This window comes from Papaver somniferum, chromosome 8, assembly GCF_003573695.1.
Source record: "Papaver somniferum cultivar HN1 chromosome 8, ASM357369v1, whole genome shotgun sequence".
Taxonomy (NCBI): Eukaryota; Viridiplantae; Streptophyta; class Magnoliopsida; order Ranunculales; family Papaveraceae; genus Papaver; species Papaver somniferum.
This window is the reverse complement of record NC_039365.1, coordinates 172,627,036-172,647,977: the sequence shown is the minus strand read 5'-3', so window position 1 is coordinate 172,647,977 and position 20,942 is coordinate 172,627,036. Positions and strand designations below refer to the sequence as shown.

At 36.2% G+C, this 20,942-nt stretch overlaps 3 protein-coding genes across 3 annotated transcripts; 1 reads left to right on the top strand and 2 right to left on the bottom strand.

Annotated features, from left to right (window-relative positions):
- The first annotated feature begins 7,211 nt into the window (after positions 1 to 7,211).
- LOC113303997 (4-coumarate--CoA ligase-like 9) lies at positions 7,212 to 17,693 on the top strand. Its single transcript, XM_026553091.1, has 12 exons — positions 7,212 to 7,667; positions 7,771 to 7,868; positions 11,103 to 11,256; positions 12,347 to 12,788; positions 12,914 to 13,871; positions 14,081 to 14,176; positions 14,956 to 16,143; positions 16,229 to 16,418; positions 16,530 to 16,678; positions 16,799 to 16,866; positions 17,019 to 17,121; positions 17,391 to 17,693. Exons 7-12 carry the CDS (start codon positions 15,073 to 15,075, stop codon positions 17,532 to 17,534), a joined length of 1,725 nt encoding a protein of 574 aa, XP_026408876.1. The 5' UTR covers positions 7,212 to 7,667; positions 7,771 to 7,868; positions 11,103 to 11,256; positions 12,347 to 12,788; positions 12,914 to 13,871; positions 14,081 to 14,176; positions 14,956 to 15,072; the 3' UTR covers positions 17,535 to 17,693.
- On the bottom strand, positions 7,926 to 11,109 carry LOC113303996 (receptor-like protein EIX2). The gene has a single exon (XM_026553090.1). The coding sequence runs from the start codon at positions 10,867 to 10,869 to the stop codon at positions 8,023 to 8,025; it is 2,847 nt and encodes a 948-aa protein (XP_026408875.1). The 5' UTR covers positions 10,870 to 11,109; the 3' UTR covers positions 7,926 to 8,022.
- A 281-nt stretch (positions 17,694 to 17,974) lies between the features above and the next one.
- On the bottom strand, positions 17,975 to 19,446 carry LOC113306470. The gene is made up of 3 exons (XM_026555400.1): positions 19,053 to 19,446; positions 18,750 to 18,932; positions 17,975 to 18,627 (listed from the first exon to the last, which is right to left on the bottom strand). Exons 1-3 carry the CDS (start codon positions 19,444 to 19,446, stop codon positions 17,975 to 17,977), a joined length of 1,230 nt encoding a protein of 409 aa, XP_026411185.1.
- Between the last annotated feature and the right edge of the window lie 1,496 nt (positions 19,447 to 20,942).

The following is a 20,942-nucleotide window of genomic DNA, read 5'->3' as shown; positions in this document are numbered from 1 at the left end:
AAAAATTAAAATTGAGTTTAAACAATTAAAAATGGTTTCCTCCTAAAACCCTAGTTACAAAAATCTAGTCAAACATGCCTTTCTCAAAAGCCATAAACATATAAGATAAAATCAATCGTAAATCGGAATGAAATTGAGACAACAAAACTTCAAACCATAACCCTCTTTTTCGTCTCTGTAGGCTGTAGTCGCGCTTCCTTTGTTTGTCTCCAAAAAGACGTCCAGCCAGCCTCATCATTTTAGCCTTCTACCGTGTGGTACTTGGTGGTTCTGACAATATAAGCCATTTAGTTAATGCATGTTCATTTCTTGTTCTGTGAGATGGGCGGTGCGCAACGCTCCCACATCTGCTTCAATTCTCTCTATTGTGTCTTGAGTTGCCGCATTAATAGTTTCTGTCGCAAAATGTCATTTAGTCGTTTATTTTTCCGGATGATTGAATTCGTTTGTACTTTCTACAAAAGCACTAAAATAATGTTGTTATCCAAAATGCCGAGTACTATGCAATATAAATATGGGTATAAAATGTAGCGCTTACGTGCTTATCAGGTTGTTCATGAGTCAGGGTGCAACGGTTCGTGAACCGGGTATACCAACCCTATAATACTACCAAACTAAATTGACCACGGCTCGTGAACCGGGTTCTCCAACTTCTATCATATAATACCAATTTCAAGAATTCAGTTCATAACGGTTTGTTAACTTTTCCCAACTGAACTCATGGTTTTCGAACTGGTTCGCCAACCTTCTTGTATTTCTGAAACTCGGATATCTATGGTTTGCGAACTGGTTCACCAACCTATCCTGAGCAAAAATATCAGATAGTTCAATATTTCTCTCTTGATATGTTTGAAGCATTCCCACGTGATAAAATTATTTGCAATATTGGAAATTTTCAATTGATCCACAAATTAATTCACACAATAAATTTCTTATAAATAATATTGATAAGGATCGTTGAATATCGTTTCTAGAATCATATTTCGAGATTTTTAACAAGGTAAGCTTGACTCGAAACTTCTTCAAGATTCCATTTCAATTTATTCATCAAAAGAGTACTTCCCTTTGAAGCCATAGTTCGACACATCTGAGATCACCAAATACTCAGGAGTTCATCTGTTCAATCATGTTTCTTCTTCTTCTTGCTGGATATCTCGTTCGTATGTATCTTCTCTTTGTTTCTCGAGCCTCTAGTGAGTCATAATAGACAGAGTTCAAAAAGATCAAATCTTTGATGATTCCATCATACATGATTGAGTAATTAAATCTACTAGAAGTCATACGACATCGTCTTAACAGATAGAATGGTAAGATCGTAAGTAAAATAGAATGGTTCAATCTTCACATACCTGATACAGAAGTTCTTCAAATGTTTTCGTTGATCTTCAGTCTTTGAGGGTGATGTCTGATATTCAACTACCAAATTCTAACCTAGTCCGAGAATTGACTTAGTAGACTAGAAATCAAGATATATAGTTTTGATCATCTAAGATTGATAACAAGCTTAAGATAGAAATTTTTTTGGGTTCAACCGAGTATTGCTCTAACAATCCTACTGGCTATGAAGGAAATATTTTGTTCCAAAACTGTTATGCGTTAAAAAATAAAAACAGTTCACTGTAGGCGTGTAATGTTTTCCTCGTGACTGTGAGAAATACCATAGGCCTAATGATCTTTACCTCATGGTTTCCCACATTTTTGGGGTGGCCTTGTAACCTACACCAAAAGGAAGACGTCGTCAAGTTTGTACGATTCAACAGATTTGGAATTGGATGCATATGTTGTTTTAAAAATTCGTTGGACACCCACACCCATTACATTGAAATTTTCGTGAAATATGCATGTAGAGCATTAGTTACATATGATCCAGTATATATTCACTTTATTTTCTCATCATTTACTTCCGTCGAACTTTTAGGACTTGAAATTAAGAGGCTAAGAGAATACAGCTAATAATTGCATGTTTCCCTAAACAGTGAGGATTTACTTGTGTTATTGTTATGGTTATCAATCATAATATTTATAAAAATAAAATCCATAAGATCATCCGCACCCAATCGGTACATCCGCATATCCATTAAATGGTGTATAAGATGCAGTTCTAAGAGCAAGTCTTATGATGGAATCCATCTTATTCCAAGTGTGGAAAAATTGTGGAATATCAAATCTAGTGGCTTCCAAATTGGTGTTTTCCATGAAAATCCAAGCAGTGTTCCATGGTTTCGTGGAAGGTCACGTGGAATCCATATAAGCGCTAATCAGATTAGCGTAAAACGCTATTCAGAATAGCGCACTAGAAGACAGAAAGCGCTAATCAGCATAGCACACTATAAGACAGAAAGTGCTAATCAGAATAGCGCTCAACACTATTCAGAATAACGCTTTTTTTTATCCGTAGATTTGAAACGAGTCCTTGAAAATTTAATGCCTGGAAAAAAAAGCGTTAATCTTAATAGCGTTTTCTAACACTATTCTGATTAGCGTAAAACGTTATTTTGATTAGCATTTTTGTTGTTCCACCACTACACCTGCACTTCCATCCACAATTCCAAATGCTGAGGTGGCGTGGAAGATGGAAGATGGAACTCTTCTACTATAAAACTTGCTCTAAACTTGTAAGCGGTCATGGATTGGACTGGATGCGAATGAGGTTAAAACCGGTCCCATCCGGATCATGCTCCCCTAGCTCTCATAACCCTTACCTCGTTTACGAAAACGGAAGCCTTAGGCTAACCACTATGGGCTAGATTGAACTGCTAGATTGGCCAAAAAGTGTTTCAAATCAAGATAAAAGTGTGGGAAAATATTTAACACTACTTCTGGATACTTCTCTCTCCTAGCAACTGCTTGCAGTCCAAGTAGCAGCGAGATTGAAACGCTGAATAATTCAACGCTCAAAAAGTGGTCCAAACGCCGAATAGTTCAGCGTTTTGCGAATATTTCAGGGCATCAACACTGAATTGTTCAGCGTTCATTCGGACGTTGTTCCATTCAGCGTTAGACATTGACGTTGCACCATTCAGCGCTTGACCTTTTTCCCACCAACGATTATTTTTTTACAGAATTTCATTTTCTAAATGTTTGGCATTTTATTCCAATGGTTGTTTGTTTCAAAATTTGAGAATTTACCAAAGGGAAATCTTCCATTACATTGCAAAACAAGGTTACAATGTTTTTTGAAGAAATTAAAAAAAATACATTAAATTAAAATAACTTAAAACATAAAAAACTACATTGAAATTGAAATCCTACTTCTAAATAAATTAAAACATAAAAAAAGTACATTGAAATTGAAATCCTACTTCTAAATAACTTAAATTATTACTAATACACCACTTTAATTTAGGGGATAAGGTCCAATCCATAACGGGCCAAAATCTCGTTCTTCCATATTTTGTAGACGGGTTTCTCCCATTATTGTAATTCATCCAAGAGTTGTCGTAGGATCTTCATGTCCAATTCTCTTTGTTGCCTTTGTGCCAAGATTGAAGAGGTTTCCATGTTCTTCTTCAGATACTCTTCCTCTTTTTCATACTTGGAAGCTCTTTGTGCTTGCGCATTTTCAAGAAGTTCGATGAGTTTATCCATTTTTTCATCTGATTTCTGCGATGCTTTAGCCTCACGAGCCCTTTTCTTTGCTTGATCTCTCCCTTCAGTTCTAACGTCATCTGTTTGTTCGAAATAGCGTCTTCTATTTGATATGTCCCAGGTTTCAGAATTATGAGTAGATGAAGTGCTACCAAACCTTGCCATATTTTCCAATTATTCAACCATATTATCAGCTTCATTTTCTTGAGTAGATTGAGTCTGTTGAGTAGGTTGATTGGCTCCATCATCATTATTCACCGATGGGTTGTAATCGGGTTGATATGTCTTCATGATCTGGAAAATCGATTCGTGCTTCCAAAATCTTCCAACCTATGCTTCATAATTCTTTTGTCCATGATAATACTATGGAAAAAAATTAAATGAAAATTTAGAGAAAGAAAGAAAGAGATCAAAATGGAAGAAAGAAAACATTAAAAAAATTTGAAGTACTTACATAATCGGCCTCCGTCATCCCCGTAGGTCTGTTTCGGAAGTAGGGCCTAACATGTGAAACATATATTTTCACTTCGCCTCTCAATGTGTTGCACTTTGTTTGCAATGACTTTTTATCTCTTTCTATACCATTATGGCATTTTCTTTTATTGTACTCTTCCATAATCTTCCCCCAAAATAATGCACCTTTTTTATCTTTTCCACAAATCGGATCGTTGCTTGCTATAACCCAACCATAAATTAGTGCCTCTTCTTCTCTTGTAGTAAAGTGTGCCATACAAAATTATGTGAAGAAGAAGAAGAAAATAAATGAAGAAGATAATTAATCGATTTTTGTGTGAGGTATAAAGGAGAAGTAGTCTTCTATTTATAGGGAAGCCTGAAAATATAGGTGTTGAGGTTTCAAACGGCTATTAAATATGAGTCGTTGAAAATGCAACGGTCATCTTGATCTGATGGATAAGAAGAAAAGTGTTGAATGGTTCAGCGTCAAAGCGCGGAATGGTACAGCGCTACCCTCCCTGCTGTTGAAATAACTGCTAGTTTTTTATCTTGCGGCTGATAAGTAAAGTGTTGTTCTATTCAGCGTCTGAACGCTGTTTGGTTCAGCGTTTTATCTAACGTCTACATTTCCAACCCAAACTTGGATCATTTCTTATCTCTATTGTAAACTCAACGCATTAACTCAAATTCCCTACCCCAAACTTGTGAAGTTTCAATCTCTTCTTCTTCTCCTAAATTATCAATCCAAAATTCAAGCATGGTTGCATTCTCAATTGCCGAAGATAATGATTTGGTGAGAAGTTTTCACCGAATTAACAACACAAATCCTTTCGACATGTCTCAAAGAACCATCTTTTGGGAACAAGTAGTTGAAGAATTTGTGAGAATTAATGGTAATGCTAATGGAAGATGCAAAAAGCAACGACAATCTCGATTAGCAAACATCAAGCGTTATTGCGAGCTTTTTGTCATTTCGTTAAGGGCATCAAATGGTAATCGTGAAGATATTATGACTTTATACGAAACGGACCATAGAATGACGTTCATTCACAACACCTCTTTGGAGATATTTGGTTATGAAGCATATGCATGAAGAAGTATGGAAGAAGTATTATGAAGAAGTATTATGAAGTTCTAGTTAAATATGTAATGTAATTGTAAATGTACTTAAGTGAAAAAAAGAGTATTATGGAGTTTACAATAACTAATTAAAATGTCTACTTATTAATGAAGCATTATAAAGTTCTAGTTAAATATGTAATGTAATTGTAAATACATGATTCACTTGTTCTGGTGTCAATTTGTATTCTTGCGTTTTTGACTGAGTGTTTCATAGTATCCTTTTGTCCTTCTTGATGTCCTCTCTTCCTTGATGGAATCCTAGTCTTCTTGAAGAGACAAATCTGTGGGAAAATATCATAACGTCCTCCAGGTGTCTGAAAAAGCAAGAGTTGCGTGTTGCGGAAGTAGTAATAGTACCAATACTCAAGTACCATAACCATGCCAACTAAATTCGTACCCCTAGTTGACCAAACGTCGAGATATTTATATGTATTACCTAATGAATCTAGACCCCAATCATACTCCCCAACCCTATCTAAGTCAGCAAACAATAGAACCCAACGTTTATCTACTTTTCCAGTAGAATGCGCTAGAAGAAAGTGACACAAACACCACAAAAAGAATGCTCGTGTCAATGTCACTGCACATCCAATATTATTCTGGTTTTTTCTACTATCAATGTAGTTTTTCAAGACAACTAAGGAACATGTATTAGTCTTAGAGTCTCAAAAATCATCCAAAGCAGGATATGTTAGATCACTACCCAACTGCGGCATAACTACTGGTCGTTTACTAGGGTCACCAGTGGGAATTCCCGTTAACATGTACCAATCTAAAGGAAGGAGACCAATTTCAAACTCCGGAAAATGAAAGCTCCTGCTACTTTTCCACCATCTCTCAGCTACGACTTCAACTAAGCCTCTATCACTATTGGAAAAATCAAACTCAAAAATAGAGGAAAAGCCACAATTGTTACAATATTGTTTTGCTATCGGATTATCTTGCACTACAATTTTGTAATTCGCTTCAATTTCTTTCAAACTACCTCTAAAGATTATTCTACGAGAATTTTTCGTAACATCTTGACATACATGTCTATCACAATCCTTTGACGAAACTATATCCAACCGGTCTAGCAATTCATCCATACTCGTACTACAATCAATAACAAAGATGAAAAAAATATCATTATCATTCATTTTCATCCATACAAACCAATTCATCCATACAAACTAAATCATCATTATCATTCATTTTAATCATACAAACTAAATCATCATTATCATTCATTTTAATCATACAAATTATCATTATAATTCATTTTCATCATACAACTAACCAAATAGTCATATAAATTTACCTACAAATTTTATCTACAAACTAATCATGCAAATTAATTCTTTTTCATCACAAAAAAATAATCATTTTTTGTTCATCACACATAATCAAATTAAATCCAAAAAAAAAAAAATCATCACAAATAATTAATTTAAAACATACACATATCATCTACATCATCTAAATACAAAGAATCAATCATCAATTTGAATGAAATCGCATCAAAAATCATAAAACTTTAACCTAAAACTTAAATTTCTTACCTCGAATGATTTCGTGGATGGAATCGCACCAAACCACCTTCAATCGATCATAAATCCGATGAATAACAAACCCACGGAAGGAATTTGAAAAAAAAAAATCTACAACTCAAGATCTTGAAGAAACATTTTCGGGAAAGAAGTGAAAGTTATGTGAAGAAACAAAAATGGGGGAGAAAGTCGATCTTCTGTAGAAAAATATCGATTCTTTTGAACGTTGATCCGTTCAGCGTCGTCAACCTAGCTGACCAGGTCAAACGCTGCTCGGTTCGGCGTTCACCTGGACGCTGCACTGTTTAGCGTCAAACGCTGAACTGATCAGCCTTTCGCTGCTAGATTCATTATTCCATAGGACTTAGAAGATTGCCCATATTAATATGGATGGTCAATCTAGCAGCTAGATATCTAGCCCATAGGACTTAGCCCTTGGAGAATCTTCATTCCTTTCTCATTTCTTCTAAAGAGACCATCAGCCCATTCAACAGCTCCAGGTCCCACACTTGAAAGTTGAAACTGCGGCCGTCATTAGGAAGTTTAATCTCGGGAAATCTTCCAATCCATTGTTGTAATCTAAATTAAGCGATGATTCCTTTCTGAAACCCTGAATCGATCCCTTAGATGAAGAAAGAAGAGCCTTCTACAAAAAAAAACCCAACCTAGAAAAACCGCACATTTTTTACCTTCCACGTCGTCGATTTTTGCAGCTATTACCCCATTCAACCTGATCACTTCTTGCAACTGCAGCAGCACAAGAAGATTGACCAGGTGGAGAAGTCCGCTGACTACATGGACTCCAGAGTTTTAGAGGGTGGGATGGTATCAGTGGGCGTCTTAAGAAATGTACGTTCTTAACTACAATTTGGTAGTTCTAAGAACAGAGACTATAGAAGAAGAAACAGAGGGAAGAATATGATAATGGGTAGATATAATGAACTACACGATTGATTAACAGAACTTTTTGAGGTGATTTCCGTTTTATTCAAATTTGGAACAGATTTTATGTATTTACTTATTAAGAATGAAATTTTTGGACAAAACATTAACTGTTTGATAAAATGACTAACAGAATTAATGAGCTTATTGGCTGAAGAATGTAACGTTATGCTGAAGGCTGCTGCTGCTGCTAATACTGGACCATTTCTTCTTCGGAAAAAGTTTTAAGAGGTAAACTTTCGTTTTGTTAACATAGTTGAACTGGTTAGAAAGTTAATTAACTTGAATTGTCTGTTGTTATAGCTCTAGGTAATGAGTATGAAAACAACAGTAATTTAGACTATTTACATCATCATTAAAAACATAGTACCCTATTACATCAGTCTTAATTTCTATGAATACATCCTACTACTCTAGCTGCAACAGAGTCGACAAATCTCCAGTAGGGAAACCACCATTTCTGTTTCTTTAGACGCAAAACTAAGAAAAGTCCCAAAAATCCTATTCCAAACCCCAAGGCCACAGTAGCATAAAACAACTCATCTGTTGCACCCTCTTGATCTCCTTCCTCAGATTTGTTTGAAGGATGTGTACTGCCAGTACTGACATCAAGATCAGTACAAACTTTCGTCGTGGGAAATCCGCACAATAAGTCATTTCCAGTGAAAGAAGAACCATCCAAACTCAATGTATCAAAGTGATTTCCTCTTGGAATGATGCCACTCAACTCGTTGTAAGATAAGTTTAGAAACCCAAGGGAGTCTATTGATGTCAAAGCTTGTGGGATATGTCCAGACAGTCTATTGGAACTTAAATCCAATGACTCTAACCTAGACATGTTTCCGACACTGGATGGGATATTATTCGACAAAAGGTTATGCGACAGATTCAGCATAACAAGTCCATTTAAAAAACCTATCTCTCTTGGAATATCTCCATCGAGAGAGTTACATGATAGGTCTATTCCTGAACTATAGTTGTACAAATGATCAAATCGTGTCATGGTGCCTTTTATAACCAACTGAAAACCCATACCCATCATATTGTACATTCCAGAACTGGGGCTGCCTGTTAGCCTCATCAAGTTTCCTATTTTTCCAGGAATCAGACCCGAGAGGTTGTTTGTAGATAAGTCGAGTATTTGAAGTTCATACAAATGGAAAATCTCTTCAGGAATGGACCCACTGAATTTGTTTGACCTTAATGACAACACCATAAGGTCACTCATTGAGCCAAGACTGGTGCGTATGTTACCATCGAAATTGTTGTTTCCTAAATCGAGAACTACCAAACTCAAAAGTTTTAGGAGGGACTCAGGAATAGTACCATTGAGATTATTGTCACTTAAATAAAGATATTCCAAACCTTCTGCATTTTGAATCTCATGTGGAACATTTCCAGTGAGATTGTTGTTGCTGAGATTTAGGATAGTAAGATTTCTGCAATACCCTATACTAGCAGGTATAGTCCCGGATAATTTGTTGTTGGAGAGAATAATGAGTCCTGGATCATTGTGTTTTCCTAGTTCTTTAGAACATATTGAAGAAGGAATTGAACCTGAAAGTTCATTGCCACTAAGATTAATGTAGCCAACATTAGATAGTCTTTCTCCAGTTTCCAATGAGATTTCCCCATTAAGCTTATTGTTTGATATATCAAAAAACTGGACACCTTGAGGTGGAAGTGGCAGCGGACCAACCAGTTTGTTGTTAGACAAGTCTAAGAAACCGAGATTTTTGAGATTGGATATGCAAGAAGGGATAGCTCCTCTAAGGTTATTACGGAACAAACTTAACCATTTTAGATTAGTGAAAATACAAATGAAAGTAGGGATTAATCCATTGATATTGCATGACCCCAACAGTAAATTTTCTAGACTAGATTTGGATGGATTTAAGTTTAAGTGTTGATCTATAACTACAGTTAAATTATTTGAGCTCAGGTCTAAGGTAGTTAAGTTGAGTTCATTGATCAGAGAGATCAACGAAACTTCTCCTCTAATAGAATTACCGAAAACATCAAAGACACTAAGATTTTTGAGCTTTGTGATGCAACTTGGTATGGTTCCACTTATGTTATTATACTGTAAACCAAGATGCGTAAGAGGAAAAATGTCACATATTGATTCTGGTATACGTCCTTGGAATTTATTAAAAGACAAGTCGAGAAAGTATAGGTCTTTCAAATTGGAAATTGAAGAATGGATAAAACTTGTTATGTTGTTGCCAGAAAGATCTAGATGCTGCAACCTAGAAAGATTGTAGATTGAAGTAGGTAAAAACCCATTAAGTGAACACCATGAGGCAGAGAGGCTTACCAACTGCGACAAATTTGAAATTGAGCTTGGAATTGATCCAGTTGAATTAGTTGATGATATCTGAAGTTTTTGTAGTTGGGGCCAACTATGTTTGAACATACCAGTTAGATCAGGACGAAGATCTTTATTATCACTCACATCAAGCTCTTTAAGTTGAGGAAGGTAAGGAATTGAACCATGTAGTGCACAAGAAGACAAGTCAAGAATAGAAAGTGAAGTTAAATTATAAAGAGTACTCAAAAGAGGTTCAGTATAAGGTAGCTTAATACCACTCAGTCTTAGTACCTGGAGATTTACTAAACCTCTTATCCATCCTGTAGATGATGATTCTAAGCAAGAGGTGGGATACGGATTGTTTTGTGATCCGCAAGATAAATCAAGGTACTGTAAAGATGATGAGTTGGTGAATTGTGTTGAAATCGACCCAGAGAAGTTTGAATGGGAGATATCCAAATAAACTAGTCTCCTTAGATAAGAAAACTGAAGTGTGAGTTTTGATTCCTGGAAGTCATTGAAGCCAAGATCAAGATGCTCCAAATGAGTAATGTTTAAAAGAGAAGGAGATAGTTTACCTCGTAGTGCAGTATTTGGTTGTGGCTGGAGATAAACATACTCATTATTGTAAATTTCAAGGTCATTGTTTCTAAGATCGATGGATATGACATGAAAAGATCCCTTGGAACATTGAATTCCATGCCAATTGCAGCAATTTTGATGTTGGCCGCTTTCTTGCCATGAAGATAAGCGACCTGATAGGTCTTCCAGGGAAGATTTAAAGTTTAGAAGAGCCTTTCTTTCCCCTTCATGGCATCCATCAGACGCAGCTAATGGGCACAGAGTGATGCCGATTAGTAAAAAGAACAAGAGATCAAGAAGTGTAAGAAATTTTTGAGTTGCCAGATGTAATGAACTCATGGCTAACTAAACATAAATCGGCTCTATTGATGATATGAATATTGTTGTTGATAAATGAATATGCAGCCTGGCTTAATTAGATCCTACTATTTATAGATTTAACTTAAGCAATTTAATTACGTTACAACTCTAAGAAAATTGAAATCATTGATTTGAAGTTTTCTTCATTGACTATTACTAGTGTGACCTTGATTGGAAAATCTAAACTTGAGCTCTTTTTTCTTCGCCTGTAGGTTTCAACACAAGGACATTCCGCAGCATTACATCTATCCAAAGAAGAATATTGGATATTGCTGATTTGAACGTTTGTTGAACGATATTCGAGATAAGAATCAACTGGACATCTGTGAGGATTCTACTTATGCAGTCAGGCAATAAATATCACAGGTATTCTATGTGTTCAACCTGGGTTTAGTCATTTGGAACACCTTGAAGGAATTGTTGAAGGGTTCATTTACAATTTTGAAGTTGGTCCCAGATATATTTGTTCCTTCACGACATGTTTGGCTAGTTACTAGCTAGCACATCCTAGCCATAATTAAAGCCTACAATATATAATTTTTCTTTTGTAAGTGCTAGTAGGCAGTAGCTTGTTCCAATTGTGATATACTAAACATATGGTAAGTCACTTTCCTACAGATTAGGCTCTTATGCCACACATAACAAAGTGATTCTAGATAAAAAACTGAATTAGATTTTTTATTCATTGGCTTGACTTGAAAATTAACTCTTTTTCTTTGTGTTGACATTAGCATCCATTTCATGTCTGGGTAGTTGAAAAGCCATGTTGAATTGGGTTCCGTTTAAGTGGAGTTATACATCATCGTTATCTCGCAACAGTCTTAAAAAGTACATAATATTTTTTCTTTGGAAGTTTCTTATGAGCAACAGAATAACTAGTCGTTAGTAGAAGACTACATCTTTATTGAACTCACACCATTAAACTTAGATCTTAAAATGTTTGATATAATTGCTTATGCTGCTACCACTATTGGGTTTTCTTCTTTCTTCATTTTTTTGAAGAAAGCTTTATTTTCCATGTACGCACTAAGACAAGGATATTAATTGCATTACCATCCCTTACAAATTGGAGTGGTTTAAAAGCCATATGCAATTATGAATAAAGAATGTCGTGCAGTACTAGCGAATGAGGGTAAGGGGTGAAAACAATTTTTCCCTGTGAATTGCATCTGACATATGCATCATGCATGTCAAGTTTTATCTTAGGTACCTGAATTTTCTCTATTGATTATATGTAAAGAGTTTGTTTGATTGATAAATATGTAGAAAATGGCTTACATATATAGCTTGTCATTTACAGGTCTGTTGTGACGTCTTTGTTGAATTATATTTGAGATAAGAATCATGTGGACATCTTTGAAGAAATGACTTAAGCTGTCATGCAGTGAAAATTACCAGTTCGAAATAGTACATTTGTGTTTTCTTCTTCTTTATCTTATTTTGGGTCATTGAGCAGGTATTAAGTCACGCCACAGATTTTGAAACTGATATCAACTCTCCTTCATTGGCCAGTCTGTCTGCATTGAGTCTGGCTTGGAGGAATTCACGTCCGACTTGATAAGTTCTTTGATGTCGACATATGTAATCAGTATTGATTGGTGAAAACCTTACTGGTTTTGTTGGCGTGTGACCTTTCTAGAGGATCCTTCAACTTGTAAATTTCTTCTGGAACAACCAGACCTACGTGCATAATGATGATGTCAGAGAGAACAAATTTCCTCTTTGCAACCCTACTGGCCAGTACAGTACCAGGTTACGCATCTTTGGAGTATCAACAACTAAACAAAATAGATAGACGTTGAAAAGAATATTTCTTGCTTCACCACAATCAGACCAACAGATAAGCCTTGATGATGTCTTGCAACTACAGGCTGCAGCATAGGGAACACTGATGAAAGGTAAATTTCACTACCTTGAATACTTCTTTTCTACCGATATTTCCTTGAATCCTTTTGAAAAACATAAATTCCAACTTATGTTTATAGAATATGAACAACCACCACAATGTTAATTATGGATTCAGGAGCAGCAGTCCACTTTATGGACTCCAGAGTTTTGCAAGGGTGGGCTCGTATCAAGTATGGTAATGATTCTGGTACACGCATTTGTCTGCGATTTTAATATTAAGTGCTTGTATAGGAAGTGATGGGTGTCTCAGACTACAAAAACAGAGAGTTTGAGAAATGAAGAAATAGAGGAACATTTGGAATTTAATTATGAGAAGACTGTTAGAAATCTAAAGCAAAATCCTTGTACCTCTTCTTTTTGACTTATTGGTAAATCTTTGTGATTCTTTTTGGAAGTCCACATATTTAAGTTGAAAAATGATTTTTGGTAATTCTAAGAACAAGACTTATGGGGAGTAGTCTCTCCTCAAAGTGAACTAGTTGGGGGAAAAAACAGGCCTAAATCATGCCACTATGGTAGTAGACACTACCCCGTTTTACCGTAACTATTTTGGTCACTACTTCGAGCGAAGAGTACTGTAAGATAGTGAAGTTAACACGACATGGCACAGAGAGTAATCTACAGATATGGACTACAGACTCTTTGCCGAAAAAATTAAAAAGAAAGAAAGGCATGGGCCGCAGAGAGTCTGCCATGTATGAACATTTTCACTACTGCATCTGATAGGGAAGTAGTGTGAAAAAAAAAGAAGGCAAAATGCAATAACACTCTTAACCATAAACGAACGAGCAGACAAAGTTGAATGAAAAGAAATGGTGGGCAGGGATGCAATGACCAACCAAAGTCGGTTGTGCTGAAAAAAAATGGTGGGTATGGTACGTTATTAGGAGCTACAGAGCTTGCACCACAGATTCTGTACATGTAAGCTCTTGACTTGAGACGTCAAGAACTCAGGCTCAGCTCAGCTCTCTTCTTCTTGGGATCACCAGTTCGACTCCTGCTGCTAACTTAAGAAACCCAATGGCAGAATTTGAAAGGTTTGATGATAGCCATCACTTGCTGGGTCATTACAGGTAAAAAATTAAGTTAAGGAGAGTTTCAGAAAGCAAAATCGCCATGAGTGACTGTGTATGGTGGGGTTTTTATATGCTAAAGATTGTGAAAAATAGACTGTTGGAATGGTTGTTTGAGGTGATTTATAGTCAACAATTATTCATGTGAATCAAGTTTGGAACAGATTTATTAGGACTTAATCCCAACTGTTTGATAAAATGGCCGACAGAGATTGAAGAGCTTCTTAGCACTAAATGCAGCGTCACCAAGGGGTTAAACTCCAAAGGCTGCTGCTGTGATACTGCGACCAGTACTTTGCTGTTAGGTAAGCTTTCATTTGAACTTGAATTATTATCTGGTATTTTAGCTCTAGAAAATAGACGTTTGCATACTTAAAAAAACCCTTAATCTGAACTATTTAACGAAGCCAACTAGTGGCCAGATGGCCATTTACATTACTGTGCACTTCAAACTGGAAACTTAATGCATTCATTAGTATCATAGTTATGCTCGTATAAAAATATGTAGATGCTTCAAAATTATCTGATTGAAAGTCTCGACTAGGACAGCACAACACTAGTTTCTTATTGTGTATGATCAAGTCAAGAGTCGAGACCAAAGATTTAAGAACTGTTTTACGCCAAGTTGCGGCCATGAGCCATGACTACTGAAACCGCTAACAAGGTTTGTTCAAATGTTCATCAGTCATTACACAAAAACAACACAAGTGTTTGTGAATGAAGAAGGAATAAACACTAGAAAGCATTGATAAGTTATTATTACAATTTTCTGTACCCTGATACTATATAGGTAATTAGAGTACGAATAGTTTCTATTTAATATGTATCGTGATTAATAGAATATCAAATGAAGGACAACGAAAACGTTGTCGTAACTCTAGGAATTGCATGTGTAGACTACTGAATCATGGAACTTGTACTCCCACTGGCATACAAAAAAAAAAGTGAAATCCAAAACCACTCTTCTTTTTTTTTTTAAATTCAAAACCACTCTCTCTGGCTGGTGTGAAGTGGTGGGGGTATTGAACCCAAAGACATCTGCATTATTGTGCTTAAATAATAATTCTTCTTTTGTGTGAGTCAGTAATGGTGTCGTCCATTAGTCATTCATCGACAAAAAAAATGCTTCAACAGCTGGTTCTTTGAACCTATAGACGACTTTCTTTACTACCTGGTTTTGATCTCCATTTCCGCCACTCTAATGGCGAAAGAGAGCAAGATGATGATTGATCCTGAGAGTGGTTTCTGCTCAGAAACAAAAATTTACCATAGCTTACTTCCTCCAGCTCCTCTACCTCCGTCAACCTCCTCTCTCTCAATTTCAGACTATGTTTTATCTCTTTTACAGAAACAGTACACTAGTAGTACCTCTGACTTCTATCCTGAAAGAGTCACTGCAGTAATTGACTCAGAAACCGGTGACCGAGTTTCATATTCTGACTTCCTTAGCAACATCAAATCTTTATCACATTATCTGAAATTGATTGGTTTGTCTAAGGGAGACACTGCATTTATTCTCTTACCTGCAACTAGCCAAATTCCAATCCTATACCTGTCTCTACTCTCTATAGGAGTCATCGTTTCTCCATCAAATCCTACTAATACTGCTACTGAAATATCTCACCAATTAAAGCTATGCAAACCGGTGATCGCGTTTGGCACTTCAGAAACTGCTCACAAACTTCCATCTGGTCTCCGATACAATACGATTCTTCTTGACTCGCCCGATGTCCACTCCATGATGAACTGTTCATTACTTAGGCAGGGCTATAAGTACTCAGTGGAGGAGAAGGTTAGTCAGTCGGATACAGCAGCAATTCTATACTCGTCAGGAACAACAGGCCGGTTCAAGGGAGTTGTATTGACTCACCGTAACTTGATAGCCACTATAGCAGAGATTTACGCCTTCAAACAGATTGTGAAAGTAAATGCCAGAGCTGTAATGTACTTTAGTGTGCCATTTTTTCATGTCTATGGGTTTCTTGGAATATTTAGTACGGTGGTAACAGGTGATACACTAGTGGTTCCGAGAAAGAGGTTTGATTTTTGTATGATGATGAAGGCAGTAGAGGATTTTAAGGTGACAGTCTTGGCTGTGGCACCACCGGTAATCTTGGCTATGACAAGGGGAGAGTCATCATTAGCCGGTGTAGGAATAGCGGAGACATATGATTTGAGCTCGTTGGAAGGAATCGTTTGTGGAGGAGCTCCATTGCCAACTGAGGTTATTGTGAAATTTGGGAGGCGGTTCCCCAATATAGCCATAAGACAGGTTAGTAAAGTAGTACAGACAGGTTACTTACCGCAGTTACACTCATATGTGAATTTTGCCTCATAGTGCAAGTTCTTGTATTTAGGGGTATGGGATAACTGAAGCAGCGTGTGCCATCTTTCGAGCAGCTGATGTTTGGGATTGTCGTCGACTTGGTTCCACGGGGAAGCTCATAGCAAATATCCAAGTGAAGATTGTTGATCCTGTTACTGGTGTTGCTTTACCTCCTTGCAAGCAAGGGGAGCTTTGGGCAAAAGGTCCATCGATAATGAAAGGTATAGAATCTATAGATTACTTTAATTATTGAGGTTTAAACTAATTTAAAACAAGGAATGCCATTGAGTTACATATGTTAAATGTGGCATGGCTGGTCCTGCTATATATAGGCTATGTTGGTGAGGAAGCTGAAGGGATGTCATCAACTCTAGATTCAGAAGGATGGTTAAAGACGGGCGATCTGTGCTATATCGATAATGATGGCTTTCTTTATATTGTTGATAGGTTAAAAGAATTGATCAAGTATAAAGGGTACCAGGTAAGTAGTAATTTTTGACCGACTGGCCTGTTTAGAAATGTGTTGAAGTCTCAAATTCAATCAGTCCTGCAAGTAGTTTGAATTTCAGTTTTTCGTAAAATTAGATTCATATATATGCAGGTTCCTCCAGCAGAATTAGAAGAGTTGCTTCATTCACATCCAGATATCCTTGATGCAGCGGTGATCCCGTAAGCATACTCGTCCTAACTTGCCAAATAAGCTCATTCTTCAAGCTCCGCTTAAGTAATCAACTATACCGTGAGCGATCTTCACACCATGGCGAGTACACACAAGTACGAAGAGAAATCTGAATGCCATTAACATGTGTGTTTGACTGTAGGTATCCTGACGAAGAAGCTGGTGAAGTGCCAATGGCATTTGTTGTGAGAAAATCTCAAAGTTTAATCGATAAAACTCAAGTTATAGAGTTTATTTCCAAACAGGTAAACTAGCATTTCTTCCATTATATCAAATGCTTAGCAAGAAACTTTTGCATATTCCAAGGTGAAATTTTTTTGTTGCTACCTCGACATAACTTGGATTTAGCTGAGCCGAAAGACCACGTTTCATGATAAATGCACGAGGAACTTGTACATTACGGCGGCGTGCTGTGTTTGTTGTGTTTTACATAGTCATTTTTCTGAGTCTTCGCGTTATTGGAAGGAACTTTGTTCGTGCAAATGTGTAATGGACTGATGTGCGTTGAATGTAGGTAGCGCCGTATAAGAAGATTAGGAAAGTAGAGTTCATTGATTCAATACCTAGAAATGCTCCAGGGAAGATTTTGAGGAAGGAGTTGATCAAACTTGCACTCTCGTCAAGGGTCACTACTACAAAAACTGCTGCTAGGTTATGATCTTTGTTTTTTTTTTGTTGAGAGACTATCTTTGAGTGAGAGATATTTAGGATTTCTGAATGTTGTTTTCCTCTTTCTGGTTCTTGTAGTAACTTGTAATTCTTGTATATTCTCTTTTCTGATACTCCCTCCGTCCCAAATTGGTTGACCTAGTCATTCTCAAATTTTGTCGCATTAATAATTGACTTTATATTTTGATAGTCATGTTTATATTCAGGTGCTTTAAAATGTTTTTCAATAATATAAAATTTACGAATATCCGTGATATAGTTTGGAAAATAAATCTGGAAAATAAATCACTTCTAAATTGTACTACTAGCTCAACCAATTTTTTTTTTTTGCTGAGAAAAACAAACTTACCATTACTTAAAAAGACTATTACAAATATCACTTAAGGAATCTTCTCCCATTACATTGTTCAGGAACCGAGGAGAAGAATTTCATATGTTTCTTAAACTTAAAGTCCTAGCTCGACGAGCAAGTCTATCCACAATCTTATTCTTAATACGCTTTACATAACCTATTTTAAAGTTCAAATAAGCAGAAAATGAAATCTGATAATCTTCTAGGAGATCCAGACACCTCCAATCTATATCACCCTTTCCTCCATTCACAAAGTTTACTAATTGAAGGCAATCACTTAGAAAAATGACCTTAGAAAGACTCATCTCCTCCGCCCAAGAGGAAGCCAAAATTAGCGCCTTTGTCTCTGCAGCAAAAGCACTTGAAGTCAGTCCAAAGTCCGCTCTACACCTTTTTATTCTTCCTGCATTGTCACAAAGCATGATTCCAATACCCATGTCAAAATTTTTGAAAGACCCACCAATGAACATGATATAATCGAAATCCTGGATTGTAAACTTATCTACAGAAGTAGCATCCATCTTAAACGAAGAGGGAGCTATTATATAGGTATTTAAAGATCTCTTAATATCCGTTATAGTTCTGTCAAGAGACACCTGCTCATTTCTAAAAAAAACATCACACCTTAACTTCCAGATTGACCAGAGCACTATTGCACCAATGTTTGGCCAATTCACAGCACAGGGAGAGTTACCCAAATTATTCTCAAACCAAGATATAAATATATCATCTATCCATTCAAAAGCAGAATTAACTAAATGTTGAAAGGAAAGAGCAAACCAATGTGAGAAGCAATAGGGCATTAAATAAAAAGATCCATAACAGTTTCCACTTCTTTTCTACACAACGGACAGCAGTCATCAATAGCTGGATTATAGAACTTGAGAACTGAATTTACAGGCAGCATGTGAGCAAAAATATTCCACACAAAGAATTTTATTTTAGGTAAACAATCTAAGGACCAAACTTTTTTCCAGAAAGATGCATCATCAGTTGAGTAAGATTCATTCATATAAGCTTTATAAGCTGACTTAACTGTAGAATTACCATTCAAAGTATGAGCCCACATAATATCATCTTTTTAGTGACCTTTAATTTATCTTTAAGTTCTAATATTTTTAACATCTTCATGCGAAAACAAAGAAGAAAGAAGACCAAGGTTCCATCCATTAACTTGCCTATCAATAAGTTCACTAACATAAATATAATTCCCAAAGTTAGAATTTGTAGAAGTAGGAGGAGAAGAGCTACCAGGCAACCAATTATGCTCCCAAATCCTAGTTATGCTACCATCATTTATCTTGTACACCAAGTTAGCTCTAAGGAAATCCAAACTATTTATTATACCTTTCCATATCCAAGAAGAAGTATTAGCCGCCTTATCTATTTCTAATATATTCTGATTAGGAAAATACTTGTTTTTAAGGAAGATAGCAACCAACTGATCAGGGTTTTTACACATTCTCCATCCTAGCTTATCTATAAGAACTCTGTTTGTAGCATAAATATTTCTGATACCAAGACCATCATTCAGTTTTGATTTCCCCATGTCCCCCCAAGAACGAAAGTAAGCCCCTCTTCTTGAATCCTTTTAGACCACCAGAAAGTTCGCTGAAGAGAGTCAATTTTAGAAGTAATTTTTTTAGGAAATGGGAAACAATACATATGGTAAACAGCTAGACTAGAGAGAACATGCTTAGTAACCACAGTTCTACCAGTACCATTAAGATTTGATCTTTTAGTATTACTGAGCCTATCATAGAATTTTTGAATTAGAAAATGGAAAGATTTATTTTTATCTCTTTTAACAAACAGAGGAGTACCAAGGTATTTTTCAGAGCTACTCAGGAATTTGATTCCTAAAGTTTTTGAGAGCATCTTAATATGCTTATGATGCATTTTATTACTGGTAAAAAAACCCGATTTTTCTAGATTAATAGCTTGGCCAGAAGCTTTTGCAAATTTGTTAATAATTCTCATTAGGTTTCTAGCATAGGTAAGCGAATCTTTTGAAAAAAGCATGCAATCATCTGCAAAAAAAATAAATGAGAGATTGGAGGACTATCCTTTCTCAATTTGAAACCTTGAATAACATTCTCTTTATCACCTTTCAACAAAACCTGGGAAAGAGCTTCCATACAAATGAGAGATAAACAATCTCCCTGCCTAATGCCGCTAGTAGGAAAAAACACATCTCCTGGTGAGTCATTCACCAAGATAGAATAGGAGACAGTACTTATGCACTGGAAAAACATTTGGCACCAGTCAATTGAAAAACCAAGTTTCTTAAAAACAGACATTATGAAATACCATTCAAGTCGATCAAAAGCTTTCGACAAATCCAACTTAATGGACGTAAAGCCATCTTTGTTATTTTTTCTTTACCTAGTTTTAAAAGAATGGAGGATTTCATGACTTATGATGATATTATCATGAATTTGACGATTGGCTATAAAAGCAGACTGATATGGGGAAATTAAGGAATCTAGAAGAGGTTTTAAACGATTAGTAAGAATTTTTGAAATAATCTTGTATACTGTATAAGTTAGACTAATCGGCCGAAAATCATTTGGAGAGGAAGGGTTACTAACTTTAGGAATCAAAGCAATAAAGGAGTGATTAAGTTGCTTAAGAATAAAATTACTACGAAAGAACTCTTGAACATGATTAATTACCTCAGCAGAAACCAGATCCCAATTATCCTTAAAGAAACCCCCCCACCCACCCCAACCCCCCACCCCCCACCCACACACACACCCCGGGAAACCATCTGGCCCCGGGGATTCCCAAGGCGCCATACTATTAACAGTGGAATGAATTTCATCAACACTAGGAATCTCAACAATCTTTGCATTGAGATCATCTATAATAATTGGCTTAATATATTGAAGAACATCATTAATGTCAGCAGAACACGGCGAAAAAGAAGTATAAATACTTTTAAAATGCGTTGACAGCAAAGAGACGACTTGTTCTCTATTCTCCAACCAATTTCCTTGACTATCTCTTAAGGTGTGGATGGTGTTATACATGTTTCTGAGTTTA

Bases quoted from the DNA above. Each gene is read 5' to 3' on its own strand.
- LOC113303996 (XM_026553090.1), bottom strand. From the start codon at position 10,869: ATGAGTTCATTACATCTGGCAACTCAAAAATTTCTTACACTTCTTGAT.
- LOC113303997 (XM_026553091.1), top strand. From the start codon at position 15,073: ATGGCGAAAGAGAGCAAGATGATGATTGATCCTGAGAGTGGTTTCTGC. The intron at 16,419-16,529 runs GTATAGAATCTA...TGCTATATATAG, and splicing joins AGGTCCATCGATAATGAAAG to GCTATGTTGGTGAGGAAGCT. The intron at 16,679-16,798 runs GTAAGTAGTAAT...ATATATATGCAG, and splicing joins TCAAGTATAAAGGGTACCAG to GTTCCTCCAGCAGAATTAGA.
- LOC113306470 (XM_026555400.1), bottom strand. From the start codon at position 19,446: ATGGGGAAATCAAAACTGAATGATGGTCTTGGTATCAGAAATATTTAT. The intron at 18,933-19,052 runs GTCTTCTTTCTT...GTAATTCTACAG, and splicing joins AGTTAATGGATGGAACCTTG to TTAAGTCAGCTTATAAAGCT. The intron at 18,628-18,749 runs GTCCGTTGTGTA...TTGAATGGATAG, and splicing joins TCCAGCTATTGATGACTGCT to ATGATATATTTATATCTTGG.